The 27,037-nt window shown below is 42.8% G+C and overlaps 3 protein-coding genes across 12 annotated transcripts in view; 2 read left to right on the top strand and 1 right to left on the bottom strand.

Annotated features, from left to right (window-relative positions):
* The window catches only part of sh3rf1 (SH3 domain containing ring finger 1), a 31,523-nt gene extending 18,155 nt beyond the window's left edge, over window positions 1-13,368 (top strand). Inside the window, exons 4-12 of one of the 2 annotated variants that reach the window (XM_051376788.1) lie at window positions 489-584; window positions 2,123-2,428; window positions 5,660-5,770; window positions 7,473-7,600; window positions 8,458-8,628; window positions 8,916-9,199; window positions 9,287-9,603; window positions 10,113-10,459; window positions 10,609-13,368. In XM_051376788.1, the coding sequence (XP_051232748.1) occupies window positions 489-584; window positions 2,123-2,428; window positions 5,660-5,770; window positions 7,473-7,600; window positions 8,458-8,628; window positions 8,916-9,199; window positions 9,287-9,603; window positions 10,113-10,459; window positions 10,609-10,777 (1,929 nt within the window). In that variant the 3' untranslated portion in view covers window positions 10,778-13,368. The remainder of the gene's footprint in view (window positions 1-488; window positions 585-2,122; window positions 2,429-5,659; window positions 5,771-7,472; window positions 7,601-8,457; window positions 8,629-8,915; window positions 9,200-9,286; window positions 9,604-10,112; window positions 10,460-10,608) is intronic. The other variant, XM_051376789.1, reaches the window with a different exon arrangement.
* Window positions 13,369-15,724: 2,356 nt separating this feature from the next.
* cbr4 (carbonyl reductase 4) lies at window positions 15,725-19,586 on the top strand. The gene is made up of 6 exons (XM_051376311.1): window positions 15,725-15,856; window positions 16,903-17,051; window positions 17,432-17,552; window positions 17,724-17,860; window positions 18,150-18,284; window positions 18,398-19,586. Exons 2-6 carry the CDS (start codon window positions 16,907-16,909, stop codon window positions 18,574-18,576), a joined length of 717 nt encoding a protein of 238 aa, XP_051232271.1. The 5' UTR covers window positions 15,725-15,856; window positions 16,903-16,906; the 3' UTR covers window positions 18,577-19,586.
* The window catches only part of palld (palladin, cytoskeletal associated protein), a 52,948-nt gene continuing 45,497 nt past the window's right edge, over window positions 19,587-27,037 (bottom strand). For all 9 annotated transcript variants that reach the window (XM_051376279.1, XM_051376273.1, XM_051376276.1 and 6 more), the window contains 8 exons: window positions 25,506-25,727; window positions 24,913-25,062; window positions 24,465-24,553; window positions 23,734-23,866; window positions 21,899-22,106; window positions 21,629-21,794; window positions 21,385-21,518; window positions 19,587-21,263 (listed from right to left, as the gene is read on the bottom strand). In XM_051376279.1, the coding sequence (XP_051232239.1) occupies window positions 21,103-21,263; window positions 21,385-21,518; window positions 21,629-21,794; window positions 21,899-22,106; window positions 23,734-23,866; window positions 24,465-24,553; window positions 24,913-25,062; window positions 25,506-25,727 (1,263 nt within the window). In that variant the 3' untranslated portion in view covers window positions 19,587-21,102. The remainder of the gene's footprint in view (window positions 21,264-21,384; window positions 21,519-21,628; window positions 21,795-21,898; window positions 22,107-23,733; window positions 23,867-24,464; window positions 24,554-24,912; window positions 25,063-25,505; window positions 25,728-27,037) is intronic.

The raw sequence follows: 27,037 nt of genomic DNA, 5'->3' as shown, positions 1-27,037 counted from the left end.
AGTGACACTCTGTCTTGTAAGCATTCATTTTCTCAAGTTATGCATGTGTTAGAATGTCAGGGCTGTTAACTGAAACGCCCAGAGAAAAGGTTTATATTTTGAGCCAGGCTTCTTGATGAACAACTGTAATTAAGCTGAATAGAATGTATGCCATACAGAGCAAGGCACTGCTTTAACTACAGTAATTGAGTGTTTATGTCTGTCCAGCTGTTTGGGTCATACTTTGATGTTTTTGTATTCTGTCATCAGTTGTTTATATGCCACATGAGCAAAAACAGAAATAAGCTTACTAAGTAGTTTTCCAAACGAATGCCATGCCTCAGACTCCAGTGTTGTTACTCTTGGGTATGTCCCTTTAATAAAACATTGTCCCTACCTCATTATTTCTGTTCAGTGTTTGTTACTCGAGGATGAGAAACACTCTTAGTTAGCTGCATCCTTAATTAGGTTCTATCTCATGCAGCGCCCCTCTCCCTCTTGAATTTCAGGATGATATCCTGACTGTGATCCGCAGAGTGGATGAAAACTGGGCAGAGGGAATGCTGGGAGATAAAATTGGAATTTTTCCCATCTCATATGTTGAGGTAAGAAAACAAACTAGATTCTTTAATGTCAAAATGTCACCAATCATTAGTGGAGTAGGTGCAACATGAAGATCAACAAAGTGTCAAAGTGCTGCTTTGAACGTTGTCTTTTTTCCTTATATGTTTTGCAAAATGTGTATGATAACTCGTCTTCCTTTTGAAATACGTTTCAGACAACCACTAAACATGTCTTTGAAGACACAGTCACAGTCTCTCCCTCTCTGAGCTCCACAGGTCTCACTTAAAAGCTTTAGGAATAATTCAGACAGAATGAAGTAAATCTTTTGTCCTTCTAAAGATGATTTCATTTTTCATTTAAAAGTTGTCAGTGTGGCATTGTGCGTTCTATTGTTATGAATATTATAAACAAGCAAAAAAGACAGTGGATTGAAGTGTTTTCTGATTAGTCTAAAAAAGAGCTTTAAAAAAAGCTGGCAGTTTTATTTCTTTCATTTGTATTCTCTCCATTTTTATATTCATATTTTTATACACTGAGTGAGGGTTTTGCAGAAGCAGAATGCAGACTATATCTAAAGCTATACATTGTTTTGTTCGTTGTTTTGTTGCACAGCAGGAGCAGAATAGAATCTTGTCGTCCTCCGACTAGATAGTATGCACTGATGTTTGGGTTTCATAACAAAACTGCAAAGGATGTACCACTGTCACAAACGTATAGAGCAACCCAAAGTGAAAACCTAGGTCAATGATTTTTAATTGCCTTAACAACTTTTGTTGGCACTTTTGTTACAATAATCTACAATTGCTTTTAAAGGTGGTCTTAAATTGAGGGGTTAAGGTTGCTTTTTTACATTTTTGTTCTTAATTCTGCATGTCTGACTTAATGTGCTGACATGTCAGTGATGAACCTACACAGGCTCTTTCCTGGATTGGAGTGAAATGCTTAGCTTTTATGTCTTAAGTAGAGGGAGCTGCTTGGGGCAACGTGTGACAGCAAGTGAGAGCGCCCTGTGATTAACTGAAACCTTTTTAGTGTTCTCCCTTTGATTTTAACCTTACAGGTGCCTGGCAGGGTCATCAAAGCCTGCACTTTCGGAGTAGGGCTACAACTAACAATATGACGTTCATTTTCTTGATAAATCAATTCGTTGTTTGATCTATAAAATGTCAGAAAAGACCAAGATGGCGTCTTCAAATGTCTTGTTTTGTCCACAACCCAAATATACTCAGTTTACTGTCATAGAGGACTAAAAACAATATCCGTTTATTTAAATAAGTATGTAAATCGATTAATCAAATATCAAAATAGGTGCAAAGTAATTTAATAGTTAACAAACGATTCATTGTTGAAGCGCTATTTCAGAGCTAGCTTAGAACCATCAACCATCTGATAGACCTGCTCACCATCTCTACTGACTAGATAAAGATAGAGGTCTTCCATGACAATCACCTTTATTATAGAGTGACAGTTTTCATGATCATTTTAATGCTCTCAGCTCTACCACTCCTTCCCCTCCATCTGTTATTTCCACCTTACTACTCTCTCTTTATTGCCCCGTGCCTCTCTTCCTCTCTCGCAGTTCAACTCGGCAGCTCGGCAGCTTATAGAGTTGGACAAGCCATCAGACTCCAATGGAGACTGTGGTGAGGGGGCCTCCTCGGGGCCCCAGAGCAATGGTGCTCAGCGGGCAGGGGAGAAGAAGAACAGCAAGAAGCGACATTCCTTCACCTCTCTCACCATGTCCCACAAACCCATGCTAGCTCCTCCCCCCCAGCGGCACTCCATGGAGATCAGCGGGCCGGTCCTCATCAGCTCCAGCAACCCCACAGCAGCTGCCCGAATTGGAGAGATCAGTGGGGGGCTTTCCTGCAGCGCACCCTCACAGGTAAGATACTCCACGGGAAGGTAGAGGTGCAAGGAGAGCAGCTGCTGCATTGCCGGTCCCTTCCTAAAAGTTGTACTTAATGTGTTGACTAAAGACAGAAAGCTCATTCACAGAAGTGTGCAGTATGACAAATAAGTTCCATTTGGCCTTTTATAGGATGTTGTCTTTTTTTCATAATGTACAGCAGTACGTAGGAGGATGCGGCTCTTACACACACAATGGAGAAATGTGCAACACGTACATTATTATGTACTGTCACTATGTTGCTTATAGACCATGTAGTGTGCACTTTGTGATATTCTTTGATGCATCTACTGGATGAGATGTTCAGTGGTATTTAAGTGCAAAATCATAAAACACTATGCACTGTCATGCAACTGGAAAGCTCGGGTCCTCCTTCAGCCGTTTTTGTTTTCACAAGATGTTTGTTGCTTTTCAAAGGCTCCACTCTCCTTCTGTCAGCAATTAGGCTGACTTCCCTTTCCCCCCATCATACCAAACAGGCCATTGCTCCATCCAAGCGTTTGAAATCATGGATGCGTGACTCCACTCGTCCGCAAAAACGACTCCAGCTTAGCCCTCAAGGTTTCCACACCAATCCCGACATGACAGGAACTCACAGCTGCTTTATAGTTGCAAGTTGCTGGAGATTGGCTTTGACTTGGTGTTAGACAGCCAGAACAACAGACATGCAGATTTACAAGATAAATGACTTGCTGATGTATCTTAGTCTGAGGCTCTCTATGACTTTAACTCATAATGAGCAATATAATAGTACTAACTTAACAGTGTACTGTCAAACTAAGTAATTAATCGTTCAACCTTCTGTCAATGATTCACATCCAGTGTTGCCAGAACTTTGAGAACAAGCATTAAGTCTGATTAGGTAGGATTAGATAATCTATCTCTGTTTTTATCTTAAGTGATGGATGGCATGTTCACACAATAACTGGCTATTTTCCTTTCTTATCTAAATGTTTTTAAAGGATGACATCATGAGGTTAATAAACAGGTAGCAACTCCAGTGTCACAAGTTTACATGAATTACACTCCAGTCATTGACATCAATAACCCAGGGTGGGACTTGGTGAAATACATCAGAGGAGAGACTGTTGAAGTAAAGATAACGTTACTCGAGTTGACAACATCTCATTACATTACTGTACTGCAAGAAGAGCTTACCTACAGGAATAATTTCTTAAAGTAATCAGTATGAAACCAACACTGATATTTGTAAAGCGCTTACTTTGATCTCATCATTTTTGTAGCCTCACTTTTGTGGTGCCCTTGAAGGTGTGTGTAGATTAGAGGTGTTGCCTCCAGATGCTTCCACTTTCATCAGACAAAGTTTACAGATCGCCTCATTAACGTTATCAGGTTCTCTATTAGCATTGGGTTTAAGTCTGAAATATTGCCTTTTGCTTTTTGCTTTGACACCAAATCCTCCGGCATTGTCTCGAATGGCCCAGAGTGAACAAGGGGATCGAGTGTCAGTAAATCAGAGAAAAGTTATTTTCTTTTGAAATTGTTTTATAGTGGTTAGGTTTTAAAGCACAAAAAAATATGCTCACACCGCCACATAACGCCTGATTTGGTCTGAATATAGCCTAACTGCTTGATTCCACTGCAGGAGGACGGAGCAAAACAGTATTGGTGCTGCTGCTGTACAGAGCAGACACTTTGAGTTAATAATTATAGCATCCAAAGTATTGTTAAATGGAAAACGATGGCGGTAGGCAAGTAATGAAATAGGTGTATGCCCGAACACTGTGTAATACTGGTAAAGCCAGTAAGCCACAGCCAGTCTATTAAGAGCTAGTGATTTGTCAATATTCTGAGACAGATTTCATATTGTATACACCGGCATCCATATTGTTGTCCCACTTTGAGGTACTGGAAGCTTGTAGCCAACTCAGTTATTCTCTTATTTTCTGTATTTTTATTTATTTTCTCACTTGAACGTACTTTCGGTGTTGTCTGGATACTGCAGATTCTCTGAAATGCTATGTTCTAAAACTCCCAATTAAGCGCAGTCATCAATCTTTCATCTACAGCGTATGTGTTCATGTGCTTCGTTGTGAAAGGGAGACGAGGAGAGAGCTTGTCTACAGTAAAGTGGATGTTGAGGAAGTTCTGTCTTTTTTCAAACTGAAACCTTTCATGTAGATATGATTTATGTATCATCAAAGACTTCTATCCATGCGGAAGGTGTAATCATCGTTTTTAATGACTCCAGACATTTCCCACAAATCATTATCAGGATACTTTCACAATAAACGAAACTTGCATTTGCGCCCGTAAACTGATCCTCCCCAGTGACAACAGGGATAACAATACGTTTGATTTACGGATCCCAGTGTTTAATAAAAACACAATACAGACTCTCCAGGCACTGTATGCACAGCCTCTTTTCTCTCCTCTCCCCCTCTTCACCTCTACTCGTCTTCTCTTCTTCCAACACCCAGACAATAAACAACAAAGGTAAGCCCCAGTTGCCGAGGGGGCTGAGTAGACCACATCTTGGAAATGAGCACACCTCTTATCTAACAGTGCAATAGACGAGATGAGGAAGAATTGCCCATGAATAAAAAAAACAGGCTGCTGTTGATGGCATTCTTCCCAAATTGTAAAGGAAATATGTATTTAGAATTAGCATAACACACCTGCCCTGTACTATAGTGTTGTGTATTAGTTTCCAGGCAGCCATTTCACTAACAGTGTCACCTTTGAGCACACTGTTACATTCGGCTTTCCCTTGGCACACCCAGCAAACAATAGATAAGGAAGCAGTGAAGATTGAATCTGAGGCCTGCCTCCTCTCTGAAAGGTTCACCTTAAGAGGCGGCTCTGTCTGGAGCAGTCATGCATGGAGACAGACCACAGGCTACAGGGAGATACTGTGTCCAACAGTATGGCCTTGTTACCAGGACACCGCCGTGACTCACGTGGATGACTGGTTGGAGAAGCCACCTTACTTTACATGTCCAATCAAATGTCTTGCTGGGTGGTCACCTGGTTTTCATTGGCCAGTCAGATCATCAGACCACCAGTGTGGTTATGGCTAAGACAACAGATACAATTCTGACTGTGAGAGTCATCTACATACAGTATGACAGGAGAGAGGGAGAATATCTTTAGCACATTTTTATTTTTCATGAGTGAGTGGAGCTCGACCTATACATTGGATTCATTATGGTATATTTATGGTCAACATTTCCCTTTTGTTGACAGGTACACATTTGCACAACTGGACTAATCGTGACCCCACCCCCTAGTAGTCCTGTAACTACAGCAACAGTCTTCACATTTCCCTCGGAGACGAGCTACACATCCATCCCTGTGGTAGGTGGAATCCTCTACCCATCCTCTAGGTCTTATAAATCTTGACATACAAAAGCAAAACAGTGCAACATCATTAGAGTAATGGATTCAAACTGAGTATGTTACTATTCCTGGAATAACAGAATAAATTATATAAATATATTTGGATGTCACTATGCCTGAAGCCAAAGAAAATACACATTTTAAAATTGAAATTTTTCCATAAACACTGTTCTTTACTGTATTTTGTTTAGACAGTTGACTCAATTGTGTGAGCGTTATTCTGTACAATGCAAAATTATCTATAAACATGGGTTTAAATTAACCAGTGCACATGGTAATGTTCCCTTCAAAACATTTTCTTTCCCCTGAGAGGATGAGTTTGTTTAGATGAGAAAGTTGGCCTCATGGCACTTCCCATCAGCTGCCAACAAGTAACATAGTTACTTCAGGCTGTGCAGATGTGAAACTTTGTTAATCTGGATCTTATGTCAAATAAGATACAGTAGCTTTATTATTTCACAATTTGTAAACAGACTCCATAAAGATAGCAACATGGTGGAATCTTGGAAGTTTAAATTAACTTGTTTCTGACATGTTTCTGCTAAGGGAGAAAAAAATCAGTACAACTAAATATGTCAAGAAATCCCTTCAGTCCACACAAAACAGCAGGCATACTTCCTGTCTGTCTGTGTGTATGCTCTGGCATGTGGAGTTTTTGAATGAGCAGGAATGTGTACACAAAAGGTTGAGCTCTCCGCTTCACTTGGGAACCCTACATGATGTTTTTGTACAGATGATTTCTCTAGCCCGCAGGCAACCTAATTATCTCAGCTCAAGCGTCAGCAGTGAACCGAAACGTACATCGACACTCACACATACACGTAGGCCTGTACACATACCACAGGGCTGTCTCCTGCCACTCTCCTCCACCATTGTGTCATGGAAGCTATTACTCTGTTGCTCAGTGCTGGCAATGTTGAGCTTGGGAAGACCCGTCTTGCTCCTAGGAGCAGGAGCTGTCTTTCATCATCATCCTCACATACTGTGGACTCATTTGGGTTTTTGCTTTCTCACAGTTTCTAAAAATGTGTGTAGTGTTATGTTGTTTTCATGTGCTTTATGTTGACATAGCAGGTTGGTAACTTTGTTTTATCCTGTAATCTAGTAGCACACAAAAGGCAGAAAATGTTAGGGCTCTTCTAAAAGCCTGTTGTGATCATTAGACTCCAGTCAAAAGCTTGAGTCTCTTTTGACATTACGGAAGATCAACATGGGAAAACAAGTGAGTCAAGATGAATCCACTCATGCTTGGTTTGAGGGTTGCTCTGAAGTGTGTCTACTGACATGTTTTTCATTTCATATGGTCCCAATTAAATACTGCAATGGATTCTAACTATGTGGTCTCCTAGCAACAAATAAACAAGCAGAATAGGAAATTCTCAGTTGCAAGGGGAAGTCAGGGACAAGACTATAATGTCTGCCAAACCAGACTCTCCCTTAGTGTCGGCAAACCGGGGGGAATATCCCAGATGACAGATGATCTCTCATTCTCTTTCCCTTTTTGTTGCTCATAAACAAACTGTTTTTTTGAGGCTTGTATTACTTGTTTTGGACTTTGTGCTTCGAACTGAGAGGAAATGAATAATGAATCATTGAGAAATTGTAATTAGACATCGATCCTATCTAACTGCTAATATGATTTTCTATTCTTCTTTTACAGGATGCTCTCCCACCGCCCCCGCCTCCTCCCCCACAGTCCTCTGTTGATGGAGCAGCATATTCATTGGCTGCCGGACAGAGGCCCTCCCCCAGCATAAGTGACCAAAGTGGGAGACAAAGACCCACAGTGTGAGTTATAAAAACAGTCCCACACAAAAATATGCAGTCTTCTTAAATGTGCAGTGAAATGTCAGAAGCGGTTTGCGTACCGATGGCCCAGGGCCTTAATGCAAATGCTGTTCAGAGGGGGAAGTCTTTGCCTGTCTGTGACCCCCTCAGCTGTCAGTGGTGAGGCTGCAAACTGTGAGCATGTGCACAGGTTGAAGGGGTCAAAACCTGTGGATGATGGTCTCCTGGGTCCCATCTGAGATCCTCTCCGTCACCCCTGACTTTTGACACGCTCACCTTTACCCTCATTACTCCTCCAAGACACCACACACCTGATAAGAATTAGATCCACTCATGCCTGCTCTCCTGCCGTCATCTGTGTCTGCCTGTGTGTGCATGTCAGACTCTAAGGCATTTAGGTTCCCTCCCGCCTGACAACATTGAAATCAGACTGAAAACATCCCAGCTGAGACTCCTATCGCCTTGGCTGCCATTCCAGGCCTGTTCTCACACTGCTGTACAGAGATGACCCGCAAATTGTTTTGTCCTCCAGTGCTGATTTTCTCCGGGTCAAAGGGCACGGTCTCTACTGGAGGGTCTCAGAGGAGATGATGACAGATGTAGAGCTAAGCAGCGGGATAATTCCAGAACAAATGGCAGGCTGTACAAAATGTTAAACTGCTTTTATTTTCATAAGGGAGAAAATCCTCAGCGTTAGCTCTTGTTGCTCCGTGTGTGTGTGTGTGTGTGTGTGTGTGTGTGTGTGTGTGTGTGTGTGTGTGTGTGTGTGTGCGCGTGTGTGCGCGTGTGTGTGCGCGTGTGTGTGCGCGTGCTTGTTAAATTCCTCATCTTTGTTTACTGTTTGTTCTTGGATCTAGCTATGTGGCAATGTTCCCCTATACTCCCCGTAAGGAGGATGAGCTGGAACTGAGGAAGGGAGAGATGTTTCTGGTGCTGGAACGCTGTCAGGACGGCTGGTTCAAGGGCACCTCCATGCACACTGGCAAGATTGGAGTCTTCCCTGGGAACTACATGAGCCCAGTCAGCAGGTCAGTCATTTATTATTGTCAACATACTCTACACTCATGCATGACTTGGTTTCACATCCTTTTGTCTTTGATGCATAGCCATAGGTTAATTATTTCGACCTGATTTTTAAGATAACTTGTATAAAGTAAACAATATATTTACTAATATCATACCAAAATAGTTTTGGAAGAAGATCAGAAAAATGTCCATATTGATTTCAGAATCAATTCAAAACAATTATAGTTGCACAGTCATCTCAAATATTTTACATTAAAACGCTTTCCATGTGTATGTCCTCTCCCCCCAGGACTGCGTCAGGGAGCACCCAGCCCAAAGTGCCCATGAGTCTGTGCACTCAGGCTGGCAGAGGGATCACCATTGTAAGCCCCTCATCTGCACCTCTTGCGACCATTGTTCCAGGTCCCGATTTCAACAAACCCATCACCGTGGGCTCTAGCGCTGTACCCACCAACTCCCAGCCTGCAGCTACAGTAACGGCAGCTCAAACAGCCACAGGTCAACAGCCAAAAGGCCCTTTGCACGTCAGCTCCCAGATGACTGTAAATCAGGCCCGCAATGCGGTCAGAACAGGTAAATGTACTGTGAGTGGAAATGGATATGGATTGTTGTATGAAAGGGGTTTTAAAGGTGTAATATTGTTATGTGTCCCATTTGCAGCTGCATGTCACAGTCAGGACCGACCTACAGCAGCTGTGACACCCATCCAGTCTGCAACACCTGTAACCTATCTCCCACACCTTGCAGTGTGCTCGCAGCCTTCCTCCGGTCCTGCCCAAGGCTGTACCCGGGCTGGAGTGGCAATGGGCTGTGCCGCTGCCTCTCTGACCCCACCCAATGTCAGCGCTGCATCCTTGGAGGGGGAGGCTTTGAGACCTGTACCTATCCTCACTGTGCCAGTCGGCCCCATGAACAGCGCTCTCAATCCCACGTCGAACAGCACAGCTCTCGCTTGCCGACTGGACAAGGACGTTAAGGTTGGATATGTCTAAATATTTACTTCAGCTTAATTAACAGTATCTGTTTTTAATGATATATTTCTGTTGCTATTTTCTGTTTGTTTTGTGGAGAATCTGTCTTTAGTTCTAGCGTATTTGCCTAACTTGCCAGATTATTGTATTGCCTTGGAGTGTCTGAGATTCCTTATGATGTTTGTTAGGTTGCTAATCACATTGACAGGATTCACCAGTGGTAATCAAATAAGAGGTTATTATTAATGCACAGTTTGTTTCTGTCTTTCTGTCATTTGTTTTGTCTTTTGCAAACAGACAGTGGCCATGATTTCTAACCTTCAGTTTAAAACATGTCTGTGCTAAGAATAGGAATCTCTCCTACCACATTTGTGGGTGTCAGTGGTAAAGACAGCCAGTTCCAGGCACTAGAATATACCTGTCTGTGGTTTGTGAAAATGACTTGTGCCTCAATGCCTCAAGAGTTGTTGCAGTTCTCTAACAAAAAAAACAAAACACGCTTGTTGTTGCCACAGAGAGAAAAGAAAAGTCTTCTGAAGCTGTTGTCCTCCAATAAGAAGAAGTCTCGTCCTTCACCACCCTCCTCTCCTACCCTTGAGGCGGAACAGGCTGCTGCTGGAGAGGGGCTTCATGGCGCAGTGGGCCCTGACACTTCCCCACCATCCGGCTCTGTCAGCTGCCTCGAGCCTGAACCTGCTGCTGCTGTCGCTTCTGCCTCTTCATCCTCCTCCTCAGCCCCAGAGTCCTCCCATCGGAAGAGCAGTCCTCTGGATGGATGCGCACCTATTGCTCCTCCTCCTCGCCAGCCGTGCTCCTCTCTCTTATCTCAACAACATGACGCACGGCCCATCATATGTGAGAGGTACATTGACTTCTGTTACATGTCGTTGTTTGTGACTCTCCTGCTTATCTGTCTTGTTCATAGAAAGTGTAACACTATATCAATGGTATCATGACTTATCAGCTGTCATTGTTGTAGTCACTGAATATGCCTCTGGCTGTCCTCCCCAGGTACAGGGTGGTGGTATCATATCCTCCCCAGAGCGAGGCTGAGCTGGAACTTAAGGAGGGCGACATTGTGTTTGTTCACAGAAAGAGGGAAGACGGCTGGTTCAAAGGCACACTGCAGAGGAACGGAAGGACCGGACTGTTCCCTGGCAGCTTTGTAGACAGCATCTAATTCACACACTACAGCGAACCACGGTCACCACAAACGTGACCCAGCTGACTGCTGCTAGCCTTGCTACAGTGTGTTACCGTGCAAACTGAACGGATCAGCACTCGCAAGGCTGCTGGGACGGGACCATCACATGAACAATTGAGCTCCTTAGAGCCCACTGCGGCTCTGGTCACTGAAAAAGAACGCTAGTGGCACACAAGAGAGAGCTGCAGAGAAGAACAGATTATGTTGACATTGAAAGCACAGTGGACAGAGTAAAAGGAGAGCACACTACTCATGAACTTTTCCTTTTTGTTATTTATATCTTTGTAACAATTCAGCTGTTAAATGTGTGCCTTGTACTGTTCCTCACTTTATTGTACATAAGGACACAAAGATGATTAGTCCTAAAACAACCAATATGAGCTGTTGATATAGATATATTACACATTTTAACTTATTTCATAGATTGGCATTTCTATAGTGCAACACATTAGAGGGTTAAGCTGGCACATGCCTTATGCCATATATTACCACATCAGTTCTACATTTCTCCCTCTGACTGCTGAAGTTTTACCATTATTTCAAACTGTCAGCAGATAGGAGTAGGTAAATCAGATGCAGCAGACCAGAACAAATGAGCAGTATCATCATCAGCTGTGCTGTACAGTAGGAGAAAAAAAAGATACTTCTGCAGTTCTAAAGGCATTACCAAAACCTGAGGATCAGCAGAGAGATCTGCCGTATTGCACGTTTGAGCACTCTAGCTACAGTTCACAGCCATGTGAACATTGCACATCACAAAGTATCTCTCTGGGCCATCCACAGGCCTTTTTCTTCCGGTGTGGCTGAGGCTGAAGTGTCAAGGACTGTTACCTTCAGCCATCGAACATTTGCATGTGATTAGCAAAGCCTTCTGCAGTAGACAAAGTGGTGATAGATGTGTTGCCGGACTGTTCGGTTATGCCTTTTTAATATGCGGGAAACACACTCCAAGATAGACTCTGCAGTCAAATATTGCTTACTTTGTACCTTCTTTGTATTTACTGACCAGAGTAGCTTGTCTCCTAACTCCTCGGCAAATAGCCAAACCCAGACGTAGCTCTACAACACAAGAGCGACATAACATTTCAGTAACAGTGCACAACAGATTCTTTTTCAGTGTATATTTATGTTCGTTATAAATTCCACAGAGGCTGACACCTGCTGCTCTTAAAGAATCTGTCGTATAACTAACTTGGACACAGGACCACACTCACCCTTCAGCAAGCTCTCAGTTTTTGTACACTATAACTCATTCCTAATGTGACTTGTGGCAATAAAAACACAGCTAGCTAAAGCACAGAATGTTTGCCTAAAGTAACATATCATTGTATCACTCCACAGGAAGAGATGTGTAGTGTAATTCTGATGAACCTCAAAAGATAAGGTTTTATTTAAATCAATCACTTTGACCCCCTTGATTTTCTTTTCTTTTTTTTATGGATGGGTTGTTGTACTTTACGTTTATACAATGGTTTTAATGTTAAGTGTTGTATTGACTTGAATGACTGTAAGATTTCTTTGTGATTCGAGGGGATTTGGTTGTAGTTTTGGTGCTTAAACATACCGCAAAGAATAGGCAGTTTTAGAATCAACACTTTGGAGAATGACACCCAGTTTATTACATCAGATCAAATACGTTGATGTGTCATAAATACATTGGATAGATGAATGAAATTCTCCAGAGTAAAGGTTAATTATTGGTTAGCATTATAGACTGACTCCTCCTGCTTCAGTGGACCCCACAGCATTTAATGTAATGTGACATAATCACTGTGAGGTCTGAGGGGGTATTTAAACACTTTAAAGTCGAGGCAATCACTGAATCGTGCCAAATTTGGCTTTGAGAATGAATTTACTGACTGAATTGGACCCATAGTTTCAAGTGTGGTTTTTTTTTTTGTGTGTTTTTGATGTTAATTGAGGGGGACCACTGTGTAACTGACTGCTGGAATATATTGTAGTTTGTTTAAATTGGAAGAGAGTATGGAAAAGGATGGTACAAATCACTGTTAGGGCCTTTTTTTTTGTCTTTCTGAATTGGTACTTATGTAGAATTAATCTGAAATGTTGCATTGTTGTCTTGGCAATCACCACACCAACCTCAGGCTCTATGCTATACTCTTCCTCTGAGTGTCTTTTCATTTCACTGGTAAGCCTTTTAATATACACATCAACTTACTCCAACAAAGATGTAACACATTTATGCACTATGATAAGATTCTAAATCATACTGACTCCTGGTACGTATTGTACATGCATAGGCTGCACAGTTCTCAAAATATGAAGCATTAAACTATATTTTCATTTATTGCAACACATGGCAACATATATGTTTGCTTGACTCAACCTAACAGATTTTCCTCATGCCAAGGTGACTTACTTGATTTTTTTTTTTTTTTTTTTCTTTTTCTTTTTGTCTGTAGTTAGTCTGTTTGTCTGAAAATGGTGAAACTGAAATCAACTTATTTGGCACAAGTCTATTATGTGAAAAAACATTCTGAAGTATTTGAGGGAATAGCACATTTTGTAAAAATCTCTATAACAATAAAAGCTAATGGTTTCCATAACTTCCTCAGGCTAAGTCATTTCTTCATGACAATAATGCAGTGCTCTATTTCCCTCTGTTTTCTCCAGTGACTTTGTGTTACGTTGGCCACTTGCTGCCAGGGCAGAACTGTCTAACCAGCAGTATTATCAAAGACATAGACTGCTGTTGACAGAACTGAGTGCTCGTGTCCTCCCTTTGCCCCATTCCCCCTACCCCCACCCCAAAGCTTGGATGGCTAAGATGCACAGTTCTGACTGAATGTGTACACGCATATGATAAATGAACAGTAAAGAAGACAGTTGTTACTAATTAAATGTATCTGGGGTAAGTCAGGGAACGCATGGTCATTAATGTCTCCAGGAATAAATGGTTCTTGCAGAAGAGCAGAGTTTTGTAACGAGAGGTGAGTCTACCCAGTGTGTTCAGCTGGGAAACACTGACAGGAACTGACAAGCACCCAGAGAGGTCATTGTGCTGCACACAGTTCCCTGCAGAGGATGGGTTACCATGGAAATAGGTTATTCCAATGTATGAGCAGACCCTACTGAGCAAATAGTATGTATATTTAAACCATTCTGTCTGACCTAATCACATTAGTTTCATAGTCCTTGGCATGTTTTGATTTAATGTGACTGTGACAGGTGGATATTTGAATGACTAATGTGAGTAAATGTAGGACAAGTTATGTGTATAGTGTGTTGGTAAAAAGTCAATACTCGTAGCTGGAAGGGTTGTCAAGGGTTCAGAAATTGAGTCTCAAGGTCAAGAATTTCTTGATAATGTTAAAGCTCGGGGTGTGTCGGCCAGTTTGAGACGCTCTGTGAAAGAAGTGTTGGTCAAGTTCCTCTTGAACTCTTTACTGCACTAGATAACAAACTATGGCTTCAGTATGCATTGGTATTCAAAGAGAAATCACAACGACCATTATTCAAGAAAATGTCCTCACTTCACTCACTCACTCAAACAAAATTTGAACATGCCAGTCAGTTTAGATGGTTCAATTATAGTAATGAGTAAAATAAATTTACCTTCATTACAAATATACCCAAAAATTCAATGAAACATTTTTTTGTCATGCAGGTCTGAACCGAGGCTCAGTGAATATGCGTGAAAGCCAGTAGACAAGAAATACTAAGAATTAATATTGTGTGTACATGCGTGTAAAGGATTACAGACACATATCTTGTGAGTGAGAGCAATATACGGCTCTGTAGGCAGGTATCATTAGATCACTACAGTGTGAAAGAGGGGAATAAAATCTTGGCGTTCAGGAAGGTGATCTGAATACAAATCAAGGTCTATTTCTCTCTCTGACACACAGACAAATACAGTTTAGTGAAGAACACTGTTGTAAAGAGTAAAAACATTTTAAGCTCATGCCCATGCTTGCTCATGGTGGTACTGTTGGGTCTCTGTGAATGTTATAAGGAGTTCGGTCTAGACCTGCTCCATTTAAAAAGTGTCCTGAGATAACTTCTGTTATGAATTGCCACTATACAAATAAAATTGAATTGAATTGAATAAGCTAATTATACAGTTTGTGGTGGTTGCATTTGTTTGCCGCAGTGTGGACATGATTCATGCTGTACGGCTCGGTGTCACTCCAGCACAGGTTGTGAATGTGATTTAACCTCCTCAGCAAATCCATCCTGCACAATGTCTTGGTCTGATGGGCCGTCCAGGTGTAGACCAAGGCCACCCACTCTCCACATCACTCACCTTTTTTCTTTTTTTAACGCCAGTAGTGAAGGTTTTGCTTTCCTGGTGAAATATGTCCCCACGGAGAACAATGATACATGAAGCAAAAAGGAGAATGAATGACTGCTATTAAAAATCGGTGAGCTATTTCAGTGTGCAGGGCTCTGGGTCTGTCAGTATAAATAACTAATCTCCTAAAAGTTAACTCGGACAGAAGTGTAATTATTCCTGTGAAATAAGAGTATTCTTGGGCAAATATCAAACAGTAGCCTTCATATTGAAAAGACATGGGAGGAATATTAATTACCAACATGTACAATAAGGTCACTAAAGACTTCCAGCAGCAGTAATATAAATGCACAATATTTCTGTAGTGATGACCTTTGCAGTTCAAGTCATTTGCTAGTCCTTGCTTCCATCTCCCAGCTGTCAAACACAGTAACCCATTACTGGCCTTTTATACTGGTGTCTTTAAATGACAAGTGAACTGGTGACTGGAGACAGTGTGAGGTTGTTGTGTTGTTCAAGTGGAGAAATATTAACATGTACTTTGGCTGCCAAGAGGCTTTCACAAAAACAGCAAAACAGACCTCGACTAAATGAAAAGCATCGACCCGTCCTGCACAGTGAGCCGCTGTGCGTCCACGGCGCCATCTACCGACCAAAGACCAGCGGCGCAACAACACTGAGAAGAAACATGGCGACGTCCATGAGCCTCCGCTCTGCTGATATTCAGTCTTTTTTCTAACCAATAAACTTATTTAAAGAGGAACAAGTCTTGTCCGACTAGATAACTAACAATAAATAAGGTAAGTTACAGCTAGCTCTATAAACTTTATAATACAGTCGTAGTTATCTAACTGTAACATTACCAGAGAGCAAAATGACCTTTAATGTAATGTTAGCTTTCATCCTGAGTTTGTCTATTGCCTCCTTTAATAATAAACCTAGTGACATACAATACTGACATAGCCATTCATGTGCTCTGTGCTAACTGTAGGGCGCATTCAATGTATTTTGTCCATCTCATTTGAGTTCTTCCATGTTTTATTTTCAGCAGTGGTGGAAAGAAAGTGTATTTAGTACTGTACTTCAGTTCAAAGACAACTTTTAGGTACTTGTACTTGAGTATTACCATTTCCTGCTCTTTTATACTCCACATGGACACTGAGCAGCCACTCAGTAGATTCCCATTGTTGTTTTTGGCTGGTGAGTGAAGCAAATCTACCAGCAACTTGAATATTTACCAGCATTTGGTGCTAATGGTGCTACTCTTTTGCCCTTGTGATTACATTATATTACATAACTTTAGTTACTTTGCAGATTCAGATTAATAACACAAATGAATGTTTTACAATAGGTTAAGATGTGATAAGATAAAAAGTAATTAAAACAATCCCATCTTTCCAGCTGCAACGTCAAAGTCATGTACACAATAATGCTTCAATCATTTATAAACCAGTAACATAATACACATTATTTTGAAATGGGCCGTTCTGCATTATGAGTATTTTAACTGAGTTTTGGTACTTGAAGTAAAGACTGATGCTAACACTTGTATGTACATGAGGGGGGCAGAATAATAGAAACACCTCTGAATCTAATTGCTGTCCAGTAAAACACCACCAATAACAATGACCTCAATACTAAACATATACTTGAATTAACACCTCTATAACGGTGTCAAAACCTGAACATTATAGGCTCTACTAAAGTAGAATTTATAGCAGAATTGTACAGGTGTGCCTAATAACATGGAGTGTGCATTATAATTTGTCAGTGCAGTACTTTATCATCAGCTCTGTTCTGGTCGTGCGTACGTGTGAGTGTGGTGCTTTGTCTGTGTCTCCTGCAGTGTCATGTCCAGGCTGGCAGTGGTGTGTGGAGGCTCCAGGGGCATTGGGAAGGCCGCGTCCCGCCTTCTGGCAGAGAGGGGCTGCCGGTTGGCTGTTGTCTCCAGGAATGAAGATGCTGCCCGAGCCACTGTGGCATCTTTACACGGAGGTATATTAAATGTGTCTGCGTCATTCTTTTAGTCATGGACTGTACAAGCACTGTTGGTTTTGTTTGTGTTTTTTCTTGTTTCTCTGCAAGCGCCTTGAAATTTGAGCTATTAAAGAATCATTTGTGCGCGTTGTTCCCGCCACAAAGGATTTTCTTTCAGAAGCCAGACTAAATTAAACAAATGGTAACATTTTTAATGCAGTTACTACAGAAACCAATCTGATGCTGACAGCTGCACCCAGTTTCACACACAGAAACTGATCTCGTGCTTTTGTGCTATAAAATAAAATAAATGTATACCCACAGTAACAGCGGCTGCTATAAACAGACTACATTGTAAGCATTAACATACTCAGAGACCTTCTGTATCTGCTCTCCAGCCGACCACGTGGCTCTCAGCTGTGATGTCTCTAAAGAGCAGGAGGTGCAGAAAACCTTTGAGACGATCCAGAAGACCTGTGGAAACATCTCTTATCTTGTAAATGCAGCTGGCATCAACAGGTGAGCAGACAGGCACTGCTGGTGTTGGTGAGCTCCTCTGCTGTATTTACAAAAGGATATATGGGCATATATACAGGATATGGATATAATATTGGCACAGAGCACTGACTTATATTACTGTGTGTGTGTGTGTGTGTGTGTGTGTGTGTGTGTGTGTGTGGGTGTGTGTAGGGACGCTCTGTTACTAAGAACCAAGCCGGAGGACATGGTGGCTCTGCTTCACACCAACCTGCTGGGCACCATGCTGACCTGCAGGGCAGCACTGCGCAGCATGCTGCACACTGAGGGAGCTGCCATTGTTAATATAGGTAGTGAATCCAGTGTCCTCTGTGATTAGTGTTATGTTCTCAGTTTGGTCACTAGGTGGCAGTGCACATGATTTCTTCTTTCTTTAGAGTTTATGAGTGTTGCTTTACAGGCCCATACTGGTGTATTTAAGATTTACAACGTATATCTTATTACATTATTTCTAGTAATAAGCATACTGTAAGTTATTTGATGATGAATGGTGATGGGTTGGAAGATTTTTTGTTACAGTTACATTTTGTTATTTTTTTCCACAACATGTCTGTGTTTATGTCTCTTTGTTGTTTGCAGGCTCTGTTGTGGGTATGAGAGGAAACGCTGGCCAGTGTGTCTATAGTGCCAGTAAAGCCGGTCTGGAAGGTTTCACACGCTCTTTGGCTAAAGAAGTCGCTTCACGCAATATCAGAGTAAACCTGCTGGCTCCAGGTACGGTACGACTCCATCTCTCCTTCTCAGCACCTGCTTCTTTTTTCTATCTCACTTTGTCACCTTGTTCTTTTTATAGTCTTTCCCATGTCTCAGTCCTCTCTTGCTTCCAGGTTTCATTCGCACTGACATGACTGCAGGGCTGCAGGAGGAGGATGGGGTGCGCTCTATCCCACTGGGGAGATTTGGCGAGCCAGAAGAAGTAGCCCCGGGGGTCCTCTTCCTTTTGGAGTCTTCCTACATCACAGGGCAGGTGCTGGTGGTGGATGGAGGGCTGCAGTTGGCCATGTAGAGAATGGGGCCTTCCTCTGGAGTCGTCTCAAGTCTCAAAACAACAGTAGTGAGGCAGGTGAAAGCCTCACTCTGCCTTTTCTTGAAAATTGTATGTCTTGGTTAAGGCGCGGTTGGAGACTTTCTAGGAAATGGTTCAAGAACAAGATGAAGGGACAGAACAAACTCTTTGTACAAGCTGTAAAAAGGCAGTTACTTTAAGAGGATCACTGTCCTACTGCTCTCTGTCTTTCTGCTGAGTCACTCTGTCCAGCCACAGTAGGCGTGGCCTGATGTGTGTGTGTGTGTGTGTGTGTGTGTGTGTGTGTGTGTGTGTGTGTGTGTGTGTGTGTGTGTGTGTGTGTGTGACACTCGATCATGACTAACATTGCTGACTCCAGAGTGTCTGGCCCAGTCCAGACCTCCGTGCCCTGAGGTCCTAAATTTGATCAGTAGATTGAAAGCTGTTGGTCTTTTTCCATGACTGTAAAGCGCCCCCTCATGTTTTGTTCCCCACCTCCCCCAGGCGACCCCCCCACAGCCAGCCCATGTTTCCCCTCCACCAGCGGCCCCCTGAGCCCACCACCTCTGGAGGGGCCTGTCGAGGGGCCAGGCATGTTGGGCTGCAGCTGGAGGAAATTAGAGGTAGTGGTGGAGGTGGGGGGGTATTTTTAGCTCTGGGAATGTTTTGAGTGTCTGGTTACAGCTCTGGACCTGTAGTGTGGATGGATAGGGTTGGAGGTGACTGTCATGCTCAGTGATGAGATTTGAAATGCTGCGTTGCTTGTTCCTGTCATTGAAACACACTGTTAAGTGTCATAACCGTGACTTAAAGTGAGCAACTTTGATTGTGATTGATGTGCACTTGTGTCCTAAATGTTGTATTTTCTATGAAAGGATTAGCTTATGTTGTACTCTGATTAGTATTCTTAGCAAGAATGGTATTTCCACTGTGACTAATAGTGTGTTTTCTGGCATTCTCTTATTGTTTTAAGAAGAGCCTGCCAGTCTATAAAAACATCTCACGCTGTCTCTGAAGAGTTTGATTTTTATTAACTTTCATAACCTAAAATAATATCAGGAGAACAATCCATATACAGGCATTGATTGGCATAGAAATGTGCAAACACAGGAACTGTCAGCTAATGCAAGCTCTGAACAGATGCAGAAAAAGATGTCCACTTTGTATAGTATTACATAGGTGACGAAAATAGTAGATATAAATATACCTTGCCTTTCACTTTTCACCTGCTGAGTGTTTTCTACTGCTGAATACTGGGAAAAAAGTTGCTTTTATACATCCTGGAAAAAGTTGTTTGGCACTGTACAAGTGTCCAAAAATAACATGCAAAGAAATTGTTTGCATTAAGCCCAAAAGTGAGTTAAGGCAGTAAATATATTTATAAAACTTCATGATACAGAAAAGATTGTCTTATCAGTGAACGAAAGGTTGCTGATATAATTTATGTCAAGATTGATGGGAAAGCAAAGGTTGTTTTTTTTTCTCATACAAAAATAAAATGGACAATCTGTGATGTGTGTGACGAATACACTGAAACTTTTCACAGCACCCTCTCGAGTGAGAACATTTCAATTCACACTTGTAGATAAACCATCGAAGAAGGAAAAAAATCACAAATATGACCCACCATCACCAAAGTTTTCCATATCTTCCATTTTTCTATATCACAACTGTCATCTTCACCTCTGCTGCAGTCACTCACATCCTTCTATCGAGTGTTAACTTACCACATTAAAGCTGATGTCCATCACATAAACCTCCTTTTATTCCGTCGCTGTCCCTTCCTGTATCTGTTAGATCCACCCTTCCTTAAGTTCTGCTGCACCCACAAACAAACAAACCTCATTCCTTTTGCTAAAAAAAACACTAAACATACTTTGTAAGGCCCGGCCTTTTCCAAAATCTGTGAACTAATCTAATCTGAGACTGTATGATACTGTGCTACACAAGCCCACATAATAAAAGTTTGTGATCTCCTTCGTCAAAGCTACCGTGCTTTGAGTCATTCAGTCTCTTTTTAAGTCTTCTGCGGCATGTCCCACTCCTACACAAAGTTGGTGCAGTGCTACGTATAGATACAGTATTAGTCTGTGTATTTCAAATGGCACCACTTGAACATGCATAGTAATTCTATGTTTCATTTCATTTTTTTTTTATATCTTTACAGACATGAGGCACTTAAAAAGACAACCCTTTTCAAAATTCAACCGTACAGTTCATGAAACATGAGAGAGCATATTTATGAACAGTCTTTCCACTTCAATCATTTTCCAGGTCCAGTTGATCAAATGAAGCACGGGGAAACAACTTGATGAATTCGGTAACATAATGAGTTGTGTCATACTATAAAAACATATGAAAACCACGGCTGCACCAGCTCGCTCTGCCCACCGACCCTTTAGTTCTGCACCTGAGTCGCCCAGGTGGACATGGTTATATTTGTCTCAGGAGTGCTGGGAACAAGGGCAGCTTTCAGGGGGTTTTGTAGAGGGGAGACGTCCCAATCCTTGTGCCTCCCGGTGGTCTCTACAGGTCGTCACTTTCCACCAGGCCGCCAGGCTGCAGCGGGCTGGAGTCTGGGAAGAAGGCCGCCTTTACGTCCAACCCTCTCTCTGTCAGTGCGGCATAGCGGCTGGTGGAGGGACGGACCTTCTTGGGCTTGGGGAGGTTAGGCTGCTGCCATTGAGCTGAGGGGTAGAGCAGAGGGTGGGAGCTTTAATAATGTGTAAAGAGGAAAAGAGCCACATCCACACAAGAAATACTGAGCTGTGTGTGTGTGTGTGTGTGTGTGTGTGTGTCAAAACTGACCGTGGACATCGAGACGTGCGGTGCTGGATACGATGCCGGCGTCATTCTTGGCTGACACAGTGTACCAGCCAGCGTCTTCTTTCATGGCAGGCTGGATGATCATACACAGGTAGCCACAGTTGTCCTGGTGCATGCTGGGAAAGAAAATTGACACAACATTTAACGATATTTAAATATTCTTTTATCTACTTTTTTGGGTTCAAATGCAGGATGAATAAAGCATTATTTAACACATTTGATTTACCTGATTCTGTCTGTGTTGTGAGTGAATGACTCATTCTCTCTCTTCCAGAAGATTTGTGGGTAGGGAACCCCTGTGACACGACACTCCAGTCGCACAGGATGACCCTCGGCCACGCTTGTGTTCTGCAGCTTCTCAACGAACGAAGGGGCCTTGTGCATCTCTTTGGCTGTGGAAAAGAGCAATTTTAACGAGGCGTTTTCTTGGTCCAAATCGTGCCAACATGTATCTTCTGTGCAGATGCCAACTAATGTTTCACATGTTTCTGTTTACCTGCGACAATGAGTTCCAGGTTAAAGGAGTTCTGCCCAGCTCGGTTGCTGGCGATGCAGGTGTAGATACCTGCATCGCGGCTGGTCACAGGCTCGATGACCAATGAATGCACGCCGTTTTCCCTCACCAGCATCTTATGGGAGGAGTCAGGGCGGATGGTCTGTCCGTTCAGCTGCCAGATGAGGTCAGGAGTGGGCAGGCCGCTCACCTACACGTAGTCAAAGAACACAGCAAACATTAGAATTCACTGAGTGTGTGAACGCTTTTTCAGAGTGCAGCCTGTGCTTGTTTCAGATGGGGAAATGAGTATATTAGCTGCATGTGTTCTGTGGGGGCAGTGTGTGTTTATTGGGAGTATGAAAACAGCAGTGTTTGGTTAATCTGTCTGCGTTGTGTTTGTCTGGAGGAGCCTGGTCGCCTGCATGCTTTGTCATGGGAATAAACTGCACAGGGAAAAGACCCGTCTCTCTCTGCAAACAAACTTCCCCCATTGCCCAACTGGAAAAATGTGCCACTGTGGGTATGCATATGTTTTGTTAAATGAACAACAGTCCTCAGATATCACAAGGGAGAGCAGACTAAGCAGTGAGAAGTCTTTCTGGAAGCGGCCCAATGCACTTTTAGAAGTTGGGACATTTTAAGCATGGAAAGTTTCGAAAAGCCACAAATGATCTGGAAATAAATATTTTCTATAAATATCCTCGACATTAAGGGCTCCGAAGAAATGGAGACTCTCGGTTTATTTCTGACAAGCATAAAAAAAGCAGCCTTTTTATAGTGAGTTAATTGTGGGTCTGTTTTATTTTATTACATGTACCAGTTTTCAAAGAGTTTCTAAGCGCTGCCGGCTGGAGGGAAGAAAGGTGATGACGAACGAGATAAAGAGAGAAAATGAGCGCGGGTGGAGGGAGTGGTGCAAAGGGAAAATAATTGCAGAAAACCTGATCCCACTTAATCCCTGAAAAATGACACCTCTGTATTCTCCCTGTCTGCTTTGAGCCATTCGTAATGCGAGGAAGTGATGAAACATGTCATCTCTTTATTCCCTACAGAAACTGGAATGCACAGAAAAGGAAATGTTTCTTTGGCAGCGCAGACATGGAGCCTCCCTGAAAGCAATACAGACGCTGAATTAAAGGGCGGGTCTGAAATGGCTTTCTCTATTACTATGATTAACATATTCTCTTTGGTGCGGGCATTTTCCTTTCCAGTCATGTCTCAGTTATTCTGAACCGTCTCTCTTGATCAAAGAATAGCAGCATGGATCGGACACTTTGTTCACCTACACGGTAGAAGCACAGGAGCTTAAAGCATAATATTCTAGATCCCACTCGATTGAACTTACTGTAGAGGGTTAAAGTACAGATGGACATTTTGGCATTACTTGTCCACAAAAAAAGGCCTTGAAATTGCGGTCATGTATAAAAAGGTCTTCTTCACATTAAAGTTCATAGCTTGACATGCCATCCCAGCCCGAAAAACTTAGTGTATAATTTGTCTTTTCTGCTTTTAAGTTTTAAAAATGTCCTTCAATAAGCAGAAGCTGACCGATTTTTGGGACTAAACACACTCAGATGACTTCTTCTATGAATCTTCTACCAGTGGAAGCCACATTGTGATAAATATAGTTAATCTTACGCACTGAAAACTGTGAACCTCAGCATTAAAACGTCATCAGAGGTCTCTTCCTCCTAATCAGTAAATAACTGTTTTATATGGAAATTGTTGCAGGCACCACAGTGCAACAACACACTGACCTTCCTTCCTCCTTTCATCACATCATACACCTATGTTGGCACAGGTTGCACTCTCAGGAGTAAGAGGTGTGTATTTACCTTGCAGTCCATCCGGCACAGTCTGCCCTCCTGAACGATGAGGTCACCGGGCGCCTGCAGGAAGTGGGGGCGGAAGTGGCGCTCTTGGATGTTATCGTTCTCATCACCGCTGTCTCTAGACCTGGACCTGGGCCTGATGGAGAGAGGGAAATGCACAGTATTTAGCCTCCTCAACTCTATACAGCAGGTCAGGACCCATGTGTGTTCCTGTGACCTAACCACTCTGCCGTCAACCAGAGAGGGAGAAGAAAGAGAGTGGGAGACACTGATTGTTATCTCGATCTCTCTTCTCACTCAAAACATCTCTGAGCTCAGGGAGTGTTCATCTAGATAACAGATTACAGGTGGGGTGTTTTTGTATGTGCTGTGAGTAGCGTCTGATCTTTTGTGTTTTTTCCAAAATCCGTGCCTGAATGAATGCGTGCTGTATATACAAGGTCATTAGAGCAATGAAAAACAGAACAGAGCAAACAGGTGTTCCCTCTCATTAACGCTCAGCTTTTCTTTCTTGAACACTTGGTTCAACAAAGGGAAAACTGTGATTCAGCTCACAGCAAACATTTGTGTAAACAGCAGCTTCTTGGAACGTTTTACGTCAGAATAACGAACTGCGTCGAAGCGTGAGTGAGTACAGCCATCGCGCAGATGGCGAACAGCCTGCTGCACATGTGCCCGCCGTCGATATTCCCATGTGTCTTTTCTCCCTCTCCTGTCAGTCAGCGAAGCCTCACCTGCGCATGTGTCCGGGTGCAGAGCGTTGGCTCCGGCCTCGCTGGTTCACTGCCTGGACCATCATCCTGCCGGTGCAGCTCACCCTGCCCTGTGAGAGGGAAAAGAGACAGAGAGAGAGAGGGGAGAGCTTATGAGGTGTTGACACTCCACCATACCACAAGCAGCAGTCAAACAGGGAGGAGGAAATAAAATGTGAGTGTTCGACTGGAAAAGTCTGTTAGAAAGCCTGTAACACATGAACTTCTGACCCACATCAGGGCTTTTGTGATTTCCTGTCTCATTCAACGCCCTCTTCCTCTTCAGGCTGGAGACATTATCTTGAAACTCATTATTCTCTCGCTAATGGGCGCTTACATCTCCTGCTTTGTTCTTTTATGAAAAGGTGGATATCAATTTTCTATCACATTTGATGTATTTCTTTTTCCAGCTCTGCACCCGTGAACTCACCTCAGGGTTGCCTGCCATGATGGTGTAGTTGCCATCATCATCCAGTGAGGCTGCAGCAGTGTGTAGAGAGCAGGTCCCATCAGCGTCGCGGCTGATCCTGTAGTGCTCGCTTCTCTTGGAGATTTGCTTCCCATCTTTGAACCAGTAGACCTGTGACACAAGATATCAGACACGTTATGATTTAACAGACTGACCTTCATGCTAAAATCAGTGGACAACTGAAGAAAACCCTTGCTCTCTATCCTTCTTTCCCCTCTATCTCTTTCCTTTTTTTCCCCATCAGTTCATTCTGAAGCCTGTCATCACCACATCATTAATGCGGACAGAGCCAGGCAGCCAGCCCAGGCCAGTGTGAGTTCTTGCAAAGGGCCTCCCCTTATCACAACACAGAGCATATGTACAATATCTACGCCCTCCATCATCAACATCACACATCAGCAACTCCCAAGCAAGGAAGCCAAGCCACCATACAAGCTTCAAAATGACCAAACATTTATCTAATATTAATAATCGCTGCAGCATCATCGCCAACAATGTTTAATCATTCAGGGTGATGACATTCTTTCAGAAACATGTACTGTACAACCTCCCACCTTTGGTTTGGGGTCTCCATGGACCTTGCAGGAGAAGGTGACCGGCATGCCCTCGAAGACTTTGTAGTGTTTGAGCTTCTGGTCGAAGGTTGGTGCCACCCCCTTGCCGGTGGAGTCTTCATCGTGCTGGACATCGTCGTCTGATTCCTCCACCGGAGAACGCTCCAGACGGAATTCAATCTCGCTGATCAGGCGCTGCTCGAAGCTGGACACTTTATATTCCTGCATACCGGTGAAGGAAAAAGAGAAAAGATTCAGAGAAAGACTGAGAGAGAGATTCTACGCTAGGTTTGTGTAGTCACAAAGGCAAGCACATTTAAAAACGTGCGGAAAGCTATCAATAAAACTCTGTTTGCCCTATTCCAGTTTTTTTTCACACACCCATTAACCTGTCTTCATTGTCACCCAAACTGCCAACTTTCTCCCAGTTCTCTAATTCACTCTACCCACTCCTCCTTTCCAGCATCTCCATCAATCTCTCATCACTGTAGCTCTGCTGAGGCAGAGGGAACATCTGCAGAGCCGCATGGTCTGATGACACATCACACAGATAATGACAGGCCTTGGGCACAGCTGCACAACCAGCATTTATCCTCCTGAACTCACTCCTGCTGCTCAACGACAAAACACAGAAGTGGCCCATCGAGATCCTCTCTATTATCCTGTAATAGCAGCGAGGCAGCTGTTGCAGCCTGTTCCTTTCTGAAAATCTTACAAAGTCATATTCAACTGTCCTAATTGCTACTTAAATCTCAAATGTAGCAAAGATGGCAGCATGCATTGCAGACAGAACAAAATGCAATCTGGGTAAAACCAAGCATGCTTATTTGTTGCAATCAAGCTCGAACATGCTTCATTATCTGAATCAAACTACCTGCACTGAACAACAACAAAGTGTAAAAGGTGAGACCACATTGCACAAACACTCAATCAGTTCTATTCTGTTGTGTTTGTCACACCTGCCTGTGAATGGACTACACAGTCAATATGGAACCACAGAGACCAGAAAACAAATTACGTATTAATGCCCTTTGTTCCCTTATCAGCTAATTCCCAGGCCTGATCCTGTTCTGGTCAAAGTGAACACATCCAAGCCCTTAGCGTGACTTTGTGTCCACATTTACACACAGTGACATTTCAGATGGAGTGAATGAAAAACCGGAAGGTGACAGAGAGAAACAAAGATTTTTAGAAACCTTTTGAGGGAAAGATTCTCTATCAGATGAACTATCTTCCTGTTGAGAGAAAAAAGGGGGTTTTGTCTGCTTGTTGTATCACACCGGGTGGGAAACACAGTTATTCTGTGTGGGTTGTGTGTTTCACGTTCAATCTTACCTGCTGTCAACACAGAAAATTCAAATTCACATGCTTAAGTATCAAAATACGATGCATTTACACTGATGCATTCCCAACAGGTTTAGAGCTGTGCTCAGAGCCATGCAGTGCTGCAGTGCCACAACCAATCAGATCGCTCCTCATGCCAACAGGCTACGTCACACTGGAACGGCTCCGCGCTAACTCGATTTTATGCG

Source organism: Dicentrarchus labrax, unplaced genomic scaffold (assembly GCF_905237075.1).
Source record: "Dicentrarchus labrax unplaced genomic scaffold, dlabrax2021, whole genome shotgun sequence".
NCBI classification, from domain to species: Eukaryota; Metazoa; Chordata; class Actinopteri; family Moronidae; genus Dicentrarchus; species Dicentrarchus labrax.
The sequence above is the reverse complement of the archived record's forward strand: the minus strand, read 5'-3'. Positions and strand labels throughout refer to the sequence as shown.

Excerpts from the sequence above, each read along its gene's own strand:
- cbr4 (XM_051376311.1), top strand. The coding sequence starts at position 16,907 with ATGTCCAGGCTGGCAGTGGTGTGTGGAGGCTCCAGGGGCATTGGGAAG. Across the intron at positions 17,052-17,431 it reads TGTGGCATCTTTACACGGAG|CCGACCACGTGGCTCTCAGC; the intron begins GTATATTAAATG and ends TCTGCTCTCCAG. Across the intron at positions 17,861-18,149 it reads AGCTGCCATTGTTAATATAG|GCTCTGTTGTGGGTATGAGA; the intron begins GTAGTGAATCCA and ends TGTTGTTTGCAG.